We start from the raw sequence: 18,528 nt of genomic DNA on the forward strand, positions 1-18,528 counted from the left end.
AGCATACATTTTAGTGAAAAACATACCATGTGTGTAATTGAGATTTTGTGATTCAATCAGATACAATTTTATCATGTCTGGGACCAGGGCACAAACCTCTAATCTCTGCATCAATTTGTAATTTAACTTGAGTAACTTGGATTACAAAATCACAGCACAACACCCAGTTGCCTCATTTGCCACAATACAATTCCAAAGAAATAATCTAAAACATAGTAAACAAGAGTGTCGCTAAGGCAAGCGCATAATACACCCGCCTGTAATGCGGAATATCGAGTTATTGGTCAAGCAAGAAAAGTGGAAGGTGGCGACTTCACCTTTGACCTTCTGACCTCAAAATCAATATAATTGCTGGGATCTATGCTAGTATCATACACACCAAATTATACAGTTGGAAGCAAAATTATTCAACCCCCCTCTCATTTTAGACATTATGTCATAATGAATAACATTGCAACTGCAGAATGTCACTGAACCATTAAGATAGTTAGCAGACAGTTAATTACTAAAAAATACCAGAGAAAAAAAATCAAAATTTACTTCATAGTTCATCCAAAATTGCAATTTGTGCACAAAAAGCATGTTGCAAAATTATTCAACCCCCTATATTAAACACAAGAAAGGAATGCACAAATAATGACAATTAAAAAGCCAGTGGGCATTTTCACGGTAACTGACATTACATGGCACAATGTTTTCACACCTTTCATTGTGTGTATCTCTAAAACAACAAATGATGGGAGTTTGCTTTTGATAGAGTTAATAAAGTGAACCTTGCTGTATACTCTGATTTCAGGGTGTTCATTAAAATTGAAATATCTCATGTCCCTGAGTAGATAGAGTAATAATTTGAATATGTAAATATACCTCCGTTATTAGGTTAAGATGTGTCAAAATATTAGACAATTCGTTTTTGTCTTTTGAGGGCTATGATAATTTTTCCGCAACCATGCTGGTAACTGACATTACGGTAACTGACATTACACTTAATTTGCCATAGAGATAGCACATGGAAGTCAAATGTGTGGAATCATTGCATTGTATCTTCTGTGCAGTGCTTCACATGAAAGTGAGCTTGGTGTGGAAGTATACCCAAGTTTCTAGGAACATTTCAATGAAAAAAAAATTCTTTTTCTTAATTCCTTTCTTTGATTTGAACATTTTTATCAAATTTGTCAGTAACTGACAATACACATTAACATTTACCAGTGCTATATGATTTTCAAAGGCATAATTTTCTTGGTACTTATACGTGAGGCTTTTTAAAATCATAAAAGTTTCATAATACTTCACATTTTTAATTATCAAAAGATAAGAAATGTATGTTTTACTTACTCGGGGGGGGGGGTCATAGCAGCTACATGTTTTCCTATAGTAATTTAATATTGCATTGACTGTACACATGGATTTTTCTGACTATACACCCATAATATATTCATCAGTTTTATATCGACTTTTTAAACCTTTTCCTTCTCCAACCTCCCCCTCCCCTCAAAAAAGGCAAAATGAATAAGGGTCTCCTCCCCTAGGCTACACGTACCCTCCCCCAAATCTCATGCAGCCATGTAGTTTTATTGATTTCTATTCTGGTCAGTGCAAGCAATGCTTGTTCATATCTGTCGGATTTCTATTCTCTTCATAATTTGTTTAATCATTTTCTTTGCTAATTTCTTTTTTAAGCTGTCAACAAAAAATAAACTCCAGCTTCTAAACTGAAACTGAACTATTTGTAAATTAGAAAAAAAAACAGTTTTAGTAGATCCATGCAACATTGATCAGAACTGTCAAATTTTACTTTTCATCTATACTTATGAACCAAAAACACAGGCATAAAAACCAGGAATTTACTTTTAGCGAGGCAATGCTCAAAAGAATCCTAGAAACTAAAAAAGGGACCCGGGAAAACCCCTTCATCACAATGTTAAGCTTAAAAAATACTGCAGATTTAGGCAATACAATAGCAAGCTCCTTCTGGTGTGACTTTTAACCCTAAAAAGACTGGGGGGGGGGGGGCTGATTCAGCCCCCCCCCCCCTCGACATTTTTTGCGATAAATCCGCCGTGCGAAATTTTTTGACCGGGTCACTCGCTGACTTTTTCATTCAAGTCTCGCGCAACTTTTGAGACCAAAATTGTGACCCCCGGGTACGCGGTTCCGAAATTATACAACATTTCGTAAGTGCATGCAGACCCAAAATTACTCAAAAACGTGAATTTGTGTACAAATCCAATGCAAATGGTGTTTTTAGCCAAAATTCATAAATGTATCATTATTTTTACTTTTACTGCTTAAAATTAATTAATTTTATCTTTTTTATGGTCAAAATAAAGTCCCTGATGATTTCCATTGAAAAAACAATAAAAAAACAAAAAGTCGAAAAACAGAGAGATACATAAGAAATTTAGAAAACAATAGAATACATAAGAAAATAAATGTAATTTGATCAGATGCCTATCTAGAGTATGTGAAACAAAAATAAGCATTTTAGGGGCATTATTTTATTAATTAGAGCAAACTTATGATTTTACGCATAAATTAGCATAATTAATGAGCAATGAGATTTTTCGCAAAATTTGATATTATAGTTTTGTAGATAATGCCATGGGTAATGCGCATGCCAATTTTCGTCGCGATCGCGCAATCGACGGCCGAGATCATAAGGGGGGGCTGAATCAGCCCCCCCCCCCAGTCTTCTTAGGCGTCGAAATAGCCCAGTCTATTTAGGGTTAAAGTGAAAGACTTGAATAACAAGTATACAATATTTCTTCACCATAAAATTGACCACATATTTGCATTTCAATATTGGTAACCAACGTTTTATCATGGTAACTGACATTACATATCGGTAACTGACATTACATTTTCCACTTGGTAACTGACATTACATATATTCAATGGTACGCTATGGCTTCATTGTTAATTGATAATCTTTAATTTTGGTGTAGAAGGGAGGGGTGTTACATAGAGAGGAAATCCACCAAGTTTCATATAATATATCCTCTTTTCCAGGAAATGAGAAAAAAAAGTGAATGTTTTCGGTAACTGACATTACATACCATATCACATATTTCATCAATGTTTTTTTATCAGATGAATGAATTACTGGTGTTTCTTTCTGTGGGATTTTAAAAAGTGTTATAATAGCAAGCTAAATCACAGGCGAAAACATCATGATCAAACCTGTTCTTTAAAAATCTGTCAAAACAAATTATGTATCAATATACTATTTTCAACACTAATTTGTATCCATACTTTGGCAGCCATTTTGAAAAAAAAAATGGCTGCCAGAGTCGGAAAAAAAATTTGTCTCAGAAACTTCAGGTCTTGTATTATTAAAAAACAAAGCATTTGACATGAATATCAACTTGATTTTTTTGCCTCTGTGTCCATCTGTGGTGAAAATGCCCCAGTGCATATATTCTGAGGTGAATGTTGATTTCATTTATCCTCCACATGAAACTGAAATCCTTATATGCACAACAAACAAGTTGTAACGTCATTCAACCCAGATGGGTGTGTCTTTTAGTACTTTGTGCAGCATAAATTGGTTGCAATGGCCTCCTGCACACGAGATGAATAGCCTCTCACAAGCTTCTCACAACGCTCCTTGGATATTTTGGCCCACTCCTCTTGCACGATGGTCTCAAAGTCAGCGATGCTGGTAGGTCTACGTGCTGCAACAGTTTTCTCCAGATCACACCACAAATTCTTGATTGGGTTTAGGTCTGGAGACTGTGATGGCCATTCAAGGACCTTCCATTCTTTCTTCTCCAGCCAGGCCTTTGTAGATTTGGAGCTGTGCTTGAGGTCGTTGTCCTGCTGGAATGTCCAATGATGTCCAAGCTTCAACTTCTTTAAAGATGGGTTGACATTCTTCGCTAGAATATCCTGGTACCTGACAGAATCCACGATGCCTCCAATAAACTGGAGATTCCCAGCTCCAGTAGAAGCAAAGAACCCCCACAGCATCACAGACCCTCCCCCGTGCTTCACAGTAGGCAGGGTGTTCTTCTCTTTGTACGCTTCATTCTTCCTGCGCCATGCGTATCGTTGATCCATAGGACCAAAGAGCTCCAACTTGGTTTCATCAGTCCAGAGAACATTGTCCCAGAACTTCTGTAACTTTGTCAGGTTGGTTCTAGCAAACTGGAGGCAACATTTCTTGTGATGTGGCTTCAGAAGTGATATGTGTCTAGGGACCCTTGCCCTCAGGACTTCATCATGAAGTGTGCGGTGCACTGTGTGCACAGAAACCTCAGTGCCCCCTTTAGCGCGGGCCTTTAGCCAAGCCCTTTTTTACAGCTCCTTTGCTGCATTGAATTCACCTCTAAACATGTGCACATGGCTTGTCATTTATTGTTATTGTTATACCGAGGTTTTTTACCTGACTGCTAAGAAAGCACGAATGCCTGTGAGCATTATTGATGTATTCATCCCTGTATATTAATAGGGGGTTGAATAATTTTGCCACCTGCTTTTTATGTGAAAGCTGCAATTTAAAATAGACTGGGAATTAAATCTGGATTTTTTTCTCTGGTATTCAATTGTAATTAACTATCTTTTCACTACTTAAATGATTTAGTAACAATCTGCAGTTTCAACATCATTTAATTCACCAAAATGTCGAAAATGTGAGGGGGGTTGAATAATTTTGCTGCCAACTGTATGAGCCTTGGTTAAGTTCAACTAATGTTATCGTGTTGACAAAGACTTCAAAAGGGTAAGATGAAAACATGTCACTGTGATCTTGACCTTTGACCTTTTGACCTCAAAATCAATAGGCTTCCTGGGATACATGCTTGTATCATACATACCAAATCACATGAGTAGGGACAGTGATTTTCCGTTTCAAAAAATTGCCTTTTCCGTTTCAGAAAATCTCAAATTCCGTTTCAGCATGTCAGAAAACGGAAATTCCGTTTCCCCATGTAGACTTTCTACACACGGAAAAGTGACAATTCCGTTTACACATTGAATAGCAAAATCACAACACGTACACTCGCACTGGTCAAAATTTGTATCTGCTACTGTACCAACAGCACAATAGAATCCGTTCTAATCGGATCTATGCAGGTGCATAAAATATTTTTACAAACCCATTTAGCATGCATACATCCTCACCTTTCACATTATTAGCATTATTTCACGGTGAAATGATATTTCATCGATAATTTTGGGGTTTTTTGGACATCGTTATCATCAGTCAACGGCTTTTGCCAATCCGCCATCTTGGATTTTAAGACCACGATATCATGCTGTTACATCTTCAAACGTAGAGGGCAGCAACACACGCCCGTGTAGTTGAACGATATGTGTGCATGTGAAGCCCAACCCGGCCGGGTACGGGTGCGGGGTACAATCGAGTGTGCTGATGTCGAGTGCAGTCACGATGTGTGAATTGACATGATAGTAGCGAAGTGAGATCATGTTTTCTGGGGTTTTGTGGCCATTTAATATTCTCATTTTGTTGTAAATTTGGAGTAATTTCTGTTGCTATTCTGTGTATTTTGAGAGAAAATACGTTTTCCGTGATTTTCCGTTTGAAATGCCACTTTCCGTTTCAAAAGGCCCTTTCCGTGAATTCCTTCCATTTTCCGCGATCGCGGAAAATCACTGTCCCTACATGAGCCTAGGTTAAGTTAAACAAATTTGCGGCACCCGGGTACGCGGTAAGCAACATTTTGTAAGTGCATGCATGTCAGACCCAAAATTGCTCAAAAACGTGTAAGAACTTTCCAAATAACTCTCAGGACCTTATCAACAGCTTTATGAAGCACCCTTGGGATATTTTCGCCAAGTCCAATCTTGAGGGAATGTAAGCTATCTCAATATCTGTTATTCTTTATGCTTGCAAAGTGGTCTCAATTAGGCTAAAGACCTTACTGCCAGACCACATGGATATACTTCAATTAATGTGTCATATTACACTCAGTAGTCGGTCAATATCTATATGGAGTTTTCACAACCACTACGCAGACGCTTTCTTTAACACACCAATCCCTTTGAAAATGCAAGTCAAATCACAATGGAAAGCTTAGGGGCTTTGTCAAAGTTTTGGGAACAGGACAACGGATCGTCCAAAATCCGGAAGGAAAATTGCAACTATGTCGTTTGTCCAGGACAACATTGCTATTTTTATTCAGCAATTTTCAACAGGCTGTTTTGTCATTGAAGGGCTTTTGACATAAGATTTTCTGCATTATAGAAAGCGTCTGCGTAGTGATTGTGAAAATTCACTATTTACTCTACCTGTTGTGTTTTTCTGAATTCTTCTAGAACATTGAGTGAGGTGTCATACTCTTTCAAGAGATGAAAGGCCATGGCGTATCCAATCCACGATGCCCTTTGAGCTGGTCGCAAGTGAAGCAACTGATATCTTGTATCCTGTACATGGTGAAGATCAATCATATCAATTTGATCAATATTGCAGTTGTCATATATAAACATGAATTTACATGGCAAATAGAATTTAAAGAAATAAAGAATAAGAAGCAATCAAAAGTAGATTAATCAATATCAATTGAAACATGAAAGTTAGGATGCTTGAAGAGTCTCAACCGAGTTTCCTATGGTTCTGTTCAGAATAATTTTCTCCTTTAGATTGTTTATCACTCAAATCAAAACCGCTCCCAACACATGCATTTTTCCTCTTGGGACTACAATATGTCTACATATTGTAGAACAGGTACATGTAGTCCCACATTAGACTTTCATGTTAGTAGATATAGTGTGAAATCAACTGAAAACAATCTTTCAGACTAAAAATGAAGGGAATATTTTATAATATTTTATAATACAACTAAAACGACAATTTCAAGGAAATATGATGAACATTTCATGGATGTGTAGATATCATATGAGATTTCAGCAAATTTTTTAGGAAGATTTTTTTAATCTATACAATCAAACAGTTGTCAACATAGGAAAACGTTATCAACAGTGGGTTGAACAATGTTCAAACGTTTTGACTCAGCCCTACTCTAAACTAAAATCTGTACCTTCCTCTGCAAAATCTGCCACCCAAGACTCTTCGTGTATTAGTAGAAAAAATGTGGAGCAAATTGCGAAAGGATACCAGAACAAGTGGAACGCCTCTGGCAGTCTCGCCTGCATTACGCGATTTTAATATCGCAGCAGTGCTAACTTTGAAAACTACTATAAAATAATCATTCACAAAAACACCATTCATATAATGACATAATACCACGTTCATTGACCATAAATGACATTTGAACGGTGACTTAAGACTTGTCAACTACACCCATGTCCACATTTCATTCACTCTTTCTATAAACTTTCAAAGTTATGATGGCAATTCAACAATTACCCCAACATGGCCTAAGTTTATTGACCTTAACTGACCTTTGACCTTGGTTTTGTGACCTGAAACTCCAGGGGATGTTCAGTGATACTTGATTACTCTTAATCCCAAGTTTTATGAACTAGATCTATAAACTTTCAGAGTTACGATGGTAATTCAACAAATGCCCCCAACACGGCCAAAGTTCATTGACCTTTAATGACCTTTGACCATGGTCATGTGACCTGAAACTCGTACAGGATATTCAGTGATACTTGATTACTCTTATGTGCAAGTTTTATGAACTAGATCCGTAAACTTTCAGAGTTAGGATGGTAATTTAACAAATACCCCCAACACGGCCAAAGTTCATTGACCTTAAATGACCATTGACCATGGTCATGTGACCTGAAACTCGCACAGGATATTCAGTGGGACTTAAAACCTAATGTCCAAGTTTCATGAACTAGATCTATAAATTTTCAAAGTTATGATGGTAATTCAACAAATACCCCCAACTTGGCCAAAGTTCATTGACCCTTAATGACCTTTGACCTTGGTCATGTGACCTGAAACTCAGGCAGGATGTTCACTAATACTTGATTAACCTTATGTCCAAGTTTCATGAACTAGATCCATAAATTTTCAAAGTTATGATAGTAATTCAACAAATACCCCCAACTTGACCAAAGTTCATTGACCCTAAATGACCTTTCACATTGGTCACGTGACCTCAAACTCGAGCAGGATGTTCACTTATACTTGATTAACCTTATGCCCAAGTTTCATGAACTAGGTCCATAGACTTTCTAAGTTATGATGTCATTTCAAAAACTCAACCTTAGGTTAAGATTTGATGTTGACGTCGCTGCCGCCGCCGCCGTCGGAAAAGCGGCGCCTATAGTCTCGCTCTGCTATGCAGGCGAGACAAAAATTATTTCCTGCCATGTTTGCATAACCAATAATAATCAATATGTGCAGAAAGGAATGTACTTGTGTATCATTTACCAATCCATTACATGTGGAAAGTCGAATTAACATAATTCTTACCTTGTATCCTTCTAAATCTCTCATTTGAATCTGAAGCAATGATAAGTCCCGTAGGATCTGGAGATTCTCCTGTAAATACATAAATACAACAATAAAATATTACTTTAAGCGCAAGCAATTTTGACTCCTGGATTGCCAGAGTTGGTGGGTGTTTCATAAAACTATTTGTAAAGTTCACGCACAACTGGAACATGTTCATAGGTCCCAAGATGAAAAACACCAACGAAAAATTCCAACACTCCCCTGAACAATCTGTTATAATAATAATGATATTTTATTTACCCAGGGTAGCCACTTCAGTTAGAAAACTGCTCTACTAGCGGGCCCTGCATAACATAATAATTTAATATGTTATTATTACCCTTCTCCAATCTAAATGCTGAGCGCCTTGCAAGAAGGCAGAAGGTCCCATTTTTATATTCTTTGGTATGACTCAACCAAGGATCGAACCCACTACTTTCCATTCATGAGGCAGACACTCTACCACTGAGCCACCATGTCTGGTTTTATGAGCAATATACATTCTCTCCAGCTTTCATAATCCCTGTCCCACATCGACAATGAGTAACAAGATGGCATTATCTCATCCTCTGAAGTAGCAGCCTTTAACAAGGTTGGACCAAACATAACACCAGGAAAATACAATCCATGAAGAAATCTATCTTTAATGATAAGAACCACGTTTCCCCAGAAACTACTTCTTACCTTGTCCCATTTCAGTGCATTTCTATAGGCTTTGATAGCCTCATCATATTTCCTCTCTGCTCGCTGTATTAAACCAAATACATGCCAACCTGATACAACGTGCACTAAGGAAAATGAACTATAATTATTCATGAAGTTATAGCAATAAAACTTTCAATTACAATACTCAGAGAGAAAAGTTCACCCCAATATCACTGAAATTGGCAAATGGAGATAGCTTGCAAACAGAGGAACCAGTGATGTCATTTCATTTGATATCTGAATAATCAATTTTTCCCCCTTCAATAATTAAAACATGGTTTGATTCCTATAGAATGTGTATTCATGGAAAGTAGCCTTTCTCGTAAATTCAAAGGGAACTATCAAAAGCTTATTGACCATGAAGTCATAGACAAATATTGTGTTTCATACAATAAAATACGAAGGAAAGGTGTGGAACATCATCAGCTTTTGCATATCCCCTTTGTTGCACAGAACTGTTAAGACTTAAGTTATATTAAAGGACTGTATGTTTCGTTTCTTACCTAAATCTAATTTTGAAAAAAGTAGTATTATGCCTGTTTGATTTAAAGCTAGGGTGAACCGACCTTCAATGATGATCTTCTTTCAAACTAATTTAAGCAAATCTATCTGATCTCTAAACTTGCAGATATAAGATCACGGCCAGGAGAAGTGTTACTGATTACAAAACACATGTCCAATTGGTTAATACTGTTTGTTATCCTTTGCATTGCTGTGCAAACCATACAAAAACCCTTCTAACCTCAAGGGTTTACACACTTTACTGAATTGTGACAGATTTAAAACAATCTCAAACCGTATTTAATCTTATTTCCTATAGCTCTTAATCACACAATTTGAGGTCAATCTCAATATGAATCAACTGCAACTCTCTGTGAAAACATAGCACTGCATATTTCAAAGGATACAGACATGACTCCTGAGATCATTCCGAAGGCCTCTCTTCACCAGCTCCAGAGCTTCTTCTTTCTTGCCTAAGCAATTCAGAATGAGGCCTTTCATTGACAGGGTTTCTAAAAAAAAACCATAGGGTTGAAAATAACCTTCATGTACGATGTTTTATCAAGCACTTTTATAACACGGGAGTAGTATTCTATAATTTCCGTTTTCCAAAAGCACAATGTAATGACTGCATAATATTCTTTACTTCTACTAGATATCACAATATAAAACAAAATTCTGTGACATCAGTAATAAGAATTGCGATTAAAAAAATGCATAATCAATTACCATCCACTATAAATTATGGAGATTGCAGAACAGACTTGGAAATCATTAATAGGCCTATAAATTATGGCAATTTCTATAATAGCCAGGTACTAAATAATGAGATGCCTACTAATAATAAAATCATAGGTGATCTCTTTACAAGAATATCATAGACAATACGAATCATGGTCATAGAAAAGACTTTTTCATTAAGTAGGGCCCATAGATTCTTTGCACACATGATGGGAACCACCTCCATGAACTAACCTCCATGTTCGGCAAACTTTGCATTGGACAAAATTTGCTTGGAAAACTTGAGTCCATTCTTGTACTGCTTCTGTTCATAGCATTTCTGTTTTTAAAAAAAAAAAGGGTTAAAAATTAGTAGATGGTACTTGCAATGACATGAAAGGAATCCACACACTCAATTATGCAACTTATTTCACACGAATAATGACATCTGATGATTATTTTCCAATGAAACTGACGTATACAACTTTGCTGTCCAGTCTTTCCCCTATATTCATAAATGATCATGTAGGCCAATATATTATGTCAAAACAACTTAATACAAAGGTCATCTCCGCAGTCAATATACATTACAGCTGCAGCCTAGGGACTGGAGCTGTACTATATATAGTTTTTTTTTATTATTAAAATTAAGAATGAAATAACATGAAATGCCATGAACACATGAATAATCAAAGTGTTGCACAAAATGTATGAGCCTGAAAAGAAATCAAGTGTGCTTTTACAGATATCAGCCGCACAAAAGTTATATTTCAGAGGATGTATATTAGGGATCTGGACTGCCATTGGAAATGTAGTGTGCACAACACTATTTATAGTGCTTCATGCTTTGGAGAGTAAAATCGCGTAGTCAAAATAGCAAAAGATTCTTACTCGCCAGGAGACTACAGACTAAAGGTAAAAATACAATTTTTATCATTCCCCATGTTTTGCCAAAATTAAGGAAATCTGACTTTTCTTCTAAAAATGCTAGATCAAGTTTCTTTGGGAACAGTAAGAATAATTTGTCAGTGTTCACCAGTGGCGTAGCTAGGATTTTTTTCCCGGGGGGGCACTGGGGGGTCCTTGCTTTTTCAGGGGGGGCACCGACCATTTTCCCGGTGTGTGTGTGTATGTGTCACAAGGGCGGATCCAACTTTCGCCAGTAGGGGACGGGGCCCGAAATTATCTTCACCTATATCAGTCACTTCTTAGTTTTATTCTTATAAAACAACATAAACATGAAATAATCTCATAGGCCTGATAAAAAGTGCGAGCGCGAAGCGCGAGCGATTTTTTTTTTACTTTCATGTATTTTTAATTTAATTTTCTGGGCAATGTTATGTGTGATCCTGAACAAGATTCGTATGTAACTAGATGGCTACTGCGAACGCCAAGCGCGAACATAAATTTTTATAAACTGTTCTAGCATTATCGAAAAGGGACCTGTTAAGGACTGCTTACAGTTACCCACGAAGACGGTATATATTTCGATAATGTGATTGCGAAGCGCGAGCAAATTCTTTTTTACATTCCGACCTAAAAAATGGTCATTCTAAGCACTTTTTGTATTAATAAATGGGATAGGTATGTAACTAAACAATTGATGCGAGCGCGAAGCGCGAGAGGAAGAAAATTGAGATTTTAGACCTAAAAGCGGGACATTCTATTCATATTTTGTAAATCATAAATAGGATATAGTCAATTGGGTATCATTAATAATGCGATCGTGAAGCGTGAGCAGACAATTATTGATATTCTGATGTGAAACTGGATAATTCAAGTACATGTACATTTTAAATAAAGAACATGCAGGCTATCGCGCGTGTTGTAGATGTAGACCTAAAATCTGGGCATTCTGAATCAACGTTCTCGCCAGGTTCAGTTTCACGGTTGTCGGAGCGAAGCACGCATAGGGGGGTGGGTGCGGGAGGGGGGATGTGCCCCCCTCCCGCGCGAAGCGCGGTTAGCTTTTGACATTATCCGTATCGAAGAGCTTATATTGCAGCTAAATGCATCACATTAACCACTTTGCTGCGGCGGATAAATGATTTTTTTCGGCGGCTTCGGCATTGAATTCTATCAGCTAATTACACACAGGTCACAGCGCAATGTTGAACTGACAAACGAGCCGAGATTCTCGGCGAGTGGCGAGAGTTCGTGCCCCAACGTCTACCGAGCCTTGCCGTGGAATCCTGACCATGTGGCCGTCTATTCGATTGCGTTGGTGGAATATTTGTCAATTATTAAAATTGTAGGCTTATTACTGTTCCATGTCTCGTAATCTGCATCAATGAAGAATTAAAAAGTTATTCCTTGTTTGTAACCTTGTCCGTATTAGATGTAGATTTATCTCTCTAGTACTAAGTTAGTAGTAGCCCCTTTCCTTGCAAACCGCACAAGAACCCTGCCGTTATCGTCAAAGACTTAGTGATAATCCTTCGATCGATCAAAAGGCGCAGCTAGCGCACAGGCGAAGGCTTCAAGATCTTTTTCATTAGCTATTATTTTGCGTCTTTCGATTCAACTTTACAGTTGGATTGGACGCAGTTAATTTATAACAAATGGAATAATTATATGTATTACGAAATCGCATTTTAATGATATCACTCGTTATTAAAAGAAAATGGGAAATTCAAGAATCTACACCTTTGGTTTTCATGTTAAAACTGAGGAAGAAAGACTGAAAGAGAGTGAGAGCAAGAGAGACACTGAAAGGTCCGAACTTGATTAAAATGAGATCAACTTGATACTCACTCTGTCATGGGTCTTTCATAATCACAAAACACGATGCATACTCATTTATTTTATGGGAAAGACTTACTGAATCGTATTTTTTGTCAAACATCTAGGTCTAACTTTTAACAAGAATACAAATCACAATTTGAGAAAAAGTAACGACTAAATATGACCATAAATAGGTCTATGATATGACATAATCATGATCGAATACACCTCTCTTTTCCAAGTACCGCTGTTCATTCTGTGTGTCCTAAAAAGGCACTGACTGACAATAAATCCCTTATTCCCAAGGGCCTCATGAGCTTGACCACAGCCAAGGATTTTCACTGCGTAATCATGATTCGGATCATTCAATTAAGTAGGGCACGCGCCTTTGTTTACAAAACATGCCAAACATGATGCTTGTCTGCAAGTCTGCATATTCAGACTCTATTTTGCTTTGAATTTTCTCTAAATCCGCGATTACAAGTTTTCTCAGGTTCTCATCTTTGAATCGAATCATTAGCGATATGTTGATTTAGATATACAAGTAAATTCAATATTACAGTTACAGGTTATTGGTTAACAGTACAGTGCAGCCGAATTGAAGATTAAAATTAAAGCAATTGCAAGTGTGCGTTATAGAGAAAGACTAATCACCAATTGAACGTGGTTACCAACCAAGGAAAGAAGAAGTGGTCCGATTTCTCCCCACGTGGACATCGTGGCAAATCCACATTCATGGCGAGTCTGCCCTTAGTTACGATGCCGGTGGCGCATGGATGGTCAGTACCTATTCATACTTATTATCATCAACGGACCCATTTATCCCTATTTATTGACATGTTCATGATGTGATTCTATTTTGTATTTCTATTTTGTGGTAGTGCGGTATTTCTCATCGAAATCATCTTCAGGATTATATTACCGACCAAGGCAATGTATTTCATCGAACGAGCGAATTTCGAGAAATTGCATTCTAACAACATTCCCTATTATGCGCGGGAATATGTCCTTAGAGAAGGGTAGGGGTTGCCTTCTGATTTTCCGAGTGAAAATTGGGAAGGAGGGAGAAAGAGAAAGAATTGTAAGAAAAGTAGGAAAAACAGGAGAGGTTCGGGCGGGTCGTATTATTCTGATATCTCTATAATTCACAAAATACATTACAGAAAATCACATTGTCTTACGGCTATTGCCCCCTCCGCATTTCAAGTCAAATATCCTGGCACTCAATGCTCCTGCCCTGCCCCATTGAATTTCAATCAGAATATGGCAAAAACGGGAATTTATCTTTTTTTTCTCAGAGTGATAAAACGGCTTATTATTGATTTTGTATTTGTTGTTTTTTTAACTGCAACTTTCGAGGATTTAATATTAACCAAGAACGACTGGTTTAATAATAGTGTCCATCTGAAAACTAGATAAAGACTCAAGCATTGTTTTTGGCAGATGATGACATATCCCCACTTGTTCTTATGTATTTTATTAAGGCGGCAATTGCCCTCACGAATACAATTTTTGAGCGAAGAGGAGAGAGGCCACTGCCGCCAAACACGAAGTCTCGTTAGACAAAAAAGAAAAGGGGGAGAGACGGAGAGATATCCGCTCTGGGCGATATGCATGCAGCGCATGCTGCACAGTCATGACAGTGGGCCTTTCGAGCGCGCGAGTTGCACGCACGCTAAATAGTAAGGGCACTGATCGAGCGAAAAGCCAGTGAATGGAGAGAAGACGGAATTTAGGAGGGTTCTCTGCTCGAAACCGAAGCAGACTCAGTGGCGAGGCTCAAATTTCTGACAAGTATGTCTTAAAAACAAAACTTTCATGATGAATCTCGTTCATTTCAAAACTTAGTAATGACAATATCTAGCGTGTTTCACGGTTGTCGGTCAGGGTTGTCGGGGACATTCACGGTTGTCGGCCAAGGCTCACAAAACTTTCACGGTTGTCGGCGGCCGACAAAGGTGACGCGTGTTGGCGAGAACGCTGTTCTGAATACATTTGTTTAATGGAACATTATGGAATACACGTAGACAATATGAACTTCGCAAATCAAACAATGTGACCACGCAGCGTGAGCTTAAAATGCTGATATATGTAGACCATAAAACGGACATTTTACAGAGCACTTAAATTTGTAAATAAAAAAAAAAAATAATGAAAGCTCGATGTCGAGCTAAAATATGTTTTGTATATTGACTTCAAACCTTACTCCATATCAGCCTATTGAGCAAGATATGAATTTCATCGAACAGGCAATTCTGGCGCGAAGCGCCAGCAAAAATTTTATATAGTAACATAAAAAAGATTTGTTTTTTTAATTACATTATTTCATTCACTCGTCTTCCTCCTCTTATTTTCTTCTTCTTTTTTTCTTCTGTCTTTCTTCTTCTTTTCCTTTTTCTTTTTTTCTTTTCTTCTCCCTTTTTTCTTTCCTTTTTTTTTTGCTCTGCCAATTTTTTCTGGGGGGGCACCTGGGGGGGCACACCAAATCTCAGGGGGGGCACGTGCCCCCCCAGGCCCCCCCCGTAGCTACGCCACTGGTGTTCACACCTCAATCTTGGCTTTCTGTCATTAAAAGTTGCACAAAGTAAATGTGCCAATTGATCAGCTGTGTAGCCTGTGTACAATCAAAACACTGCATGGTTTTTAATACCTGGCTGATGATGTGCCCAACACTTTTTTTCCATGTCAATAGGCAAGATGGCGATGTTATACCTTGGTCACATTTATTCTATGGCGGCCGTACGGCAAGTCGAAAACAGCAGTTTAACCATTTTTTTGTCCCAGCTACATATCGATGGTTTGAATAAAAATGAATAAAACGGCTGTTTAAGACTCGCCGTACGGCCGCCATAGAACAAATGTGACCAAGGTATAACCATCAGTGATTTTCTTCTCACCGTTCCTAAAACTTTTTGGGGCTAGCTTTTCAAAAAAAAGTTAATTCTAAAACTTGCAGAATGTTTATTTATTCAAAAGTCAGACTCATTTTGATAAAATAGCATTTCATGTGACAACCTAAAAATGCAACATTTGCTTTCTCATCAAAATCTGTGACTCGTGACTGTAAAATTGAAATAATGACCAAGGTCCAAGGAAAAGGTAACAAAGGTTTTGTTCAAGAAAATCATCTCTCAAAAATTTGAGATTCTCAATCTTGGCACACTCACATCCATAATTATGACATTATTATAGATCTAGGCGAACATTGAATATGCAGATCTAGAGTCTAATATTTATGTACTTATAATCAATTTTTAAACAAGTAAATTTTTGCCCCCCTCTCAGGCTTCAGTCTCGACTATCGCTACACAATACTTCATCATACACACACGACACACTGAAAGTTTGTACACTGCATTTGGTTTGCAAACATAAATTAAAAAGCATGGCAAACATCACTCACACGTATTGCGAGGTTAGTATACTAACCACTAACCCAGAGAGCTCCAGCCCGCGTAGCGGGCTGGAGCCCAGACGCTCAGTGTGCAAACGGGCATTCAGGTGAGAGTACCGTGAAGTTTGGTCAAAATAATTTTGATAATACATAATTAAAACAGAAATTAAGCACTTACCACGATTGTATGGATGATAGTCTAACGAGTGGCAGTTTCCTGACATCGAGGCACAGACTGGAACCTCAAAAAACGATCAGTTCTGTCGCGGTAGCTCTCCTCTTTCAGAATTCAACACAAAATGGCCGATCGAGACCGAGGCTAGTATAGCACTAGCGCATATAGACTTTGTCAAATTCGCGCATGCGCCCTACACCCTCTCGAACGGCCATTTTGCTATGAATTTTGAAAGAAGGAGAGCCACCGCGACAGAACTGATCGTTTTTTGAGGTTCCAGTCTGTGCCTCGATGTCAGGAAACTGCCACTCGTTAGACTATCATCCATACAATCGTGGTAAGTGCTTAATTTCTGTTTTAATTATGTATTATCAAAATTATTTTGACCAAACTTCACGGTACTCTCACCTGAATGCCCGTTTGCACACTGAGCGTCTGGGCTCCAGCCCGCTACGCGGGCTGGAGCTCTCTGGGTTAACTAACCACGCACCATGAACCGCGTATGGCAGTGGATTTCTAACTAGTGGGTCGCGCGTGCTGCTGGGGGGATCTCACTTCTGGTGTCCACAACACACGACTTCTATGACTATGGCTTGATTTTTCTGTGCGCGGCAGCATGTGATGAAACCCTTCGCCTTCGGTGGGCAAACATGACAAACACTTTGACTTTGTCAGTTCATGAAGTTCAATCTAGAATTCAGAGATAATTCATTAGAATCTACAACCTTGTAATTAGACAGTTAATTAATCATTCATTCCCAAAGATAACTCCAACACCCTTAAAATTTTGATATTCTACTTGGTTTTCACTGTTGTATGTCGGGGCCGGGTGCCGGGAGCAGCTAGCTGAGCAGAGAGAGGCACCACCGCCGTCGGCCTCAGCGGCTCGGCGGGGGAGTACCCGGTGCGGAACCACGACCGCGACCCCAAATGAAATAAATTGTTAACGAAGAAGGCCCCTAAAACAGAGTCGTCTCACCAGTATTCTCTTAAAGAGCGCATTCTCCTTGGGAGGAAGAGGATTCGAAGAAGGCATGGTTTCAATCGTTTCACATTTGAACTACCAGTCCACCTAAATTAAACGATATTTAGGACACTTCAGAAATGTTATAGTACCAATCGCACCTCGTGGTACGCACGATGAATTCTTTAGAAAAATGGCCGTCAAGTGTGAGCTGCGCATGCGCGCTGCACCGCGCTGCAGATATAGATATAGATATAGATTGATCTCGAGCGATTTTTATTTTATTCAGAATTTGGTCAGAAATAATTTGACCAGAATTTTTTTCTGGGAAAGATTTGGGGGAATTTTTTCCATATTATGAAATAATGATTCAGTTACAATAGAATCTAATGCTGCTGACCATACTATTATCGTGAGTTCTTGGCACTTTCTGCCAGCGGCGGATACATCCAGTATGGGGGGGGGCACTTGATAAGGGGCCCACTTTTTCTTCCATAATGTGACAAGCAAAACAAAAATAACCAAGATAAAGCAAAAAAGAAAGTCTTCACTCCAATCACATCATTTTACACCAGAATAAGGGCAAAACGAGTTCTACCCCCCCCCCCCCCACACACACCCACACACACACACACACACAATTTTTCGCCTACCGGTGTACGTGAGGCCGGCCTGCCTGGGTCTCTAGCTCCTCAGCCCCTTGATCCTCCACTGCTTTCGGCAAAAATGCGACCATATTGGAAGTGATAAGAGAGAAAGGTAAGAGATCGAAGGAAGGAAACGAAATAGTTAAAAGAGTGGGCTTGGGCCGGCATGGGTAGGCCTATAGGTATAAATCAATTTTCTTTGATAAAATTTTCTCCCAAGTTTCATCAATATGTTGCTCTTATTTTCTGATTCTTTTAAGGTAACCTTACTTCGACGATTTGCATCAGGGCTCTTCTTTCCCTTTGATTCATGATATTTTTCTATAT

At 38.4% G+C, this 18,528-nt stretch overlaps 1 protein-coding gene across 1 annotated transcript in view; it reads right to left on the bottom strand.

Annotated features, from left to right (window-relative positions):
- The window catches only part of LOC129261076 (N-alpha-acetyltransferase 15, NatA auxiliary subunit-like), a 36,975-nt gene extending 19,208 nt beyond the window's left edge, over positions 1 to 17,767 (bottom strand). Inside the window, exons 1-6 of the mRNA XM_054899110.2 lie at positions 17,570 to 17,767; positions 10,553 to 10,637; positions 9,985 to 10,089; positions 9,056 to 9,144; positions 8,351 to 8,419; positions 6,250 to 6,384 (exon numbers count right to left, since the gene is read on the bottom strand). Coding sequence (XP_054755085.1) covers positions 6,250 to 6,384; positions 8,351 to 8,419; positions 9,056 to 9,144; positions 9,985 to 10,089; positions 10,553 to 10,637; positions 17,570 to 17,626 — 540 coding nt within the window. The 5' untranslated portion in view covers positions 17,627 to 17,767. The remainder of the gene's footprint in view (positions 1 to 6,249; positions 6,385 to 8,350; positions 8,420 to 9,055; positions 9,145 to 9,984; positions 10,090 to 10,552; positions 10,638 to 17,569) is intronic.
- Positions 17,768 to 18,528: the final 761 nt, after the last annotated feature.

The sequence above is a fragment of the Lytechinus pictus genome, chromosome 5, assembly GCF_037042905.1.
Source record: "Lytechinus pictus isolate F3 Inbred chromosome 5, Lp3.0, whole genome shotgun sequence".
Lineage (NCBI taxonomy): Eukaryota > Metazoa > Echinodermata > Echinoidea > Temnopleuroida > Toxopneustidae > Lytechinus > Lytechinus pictus.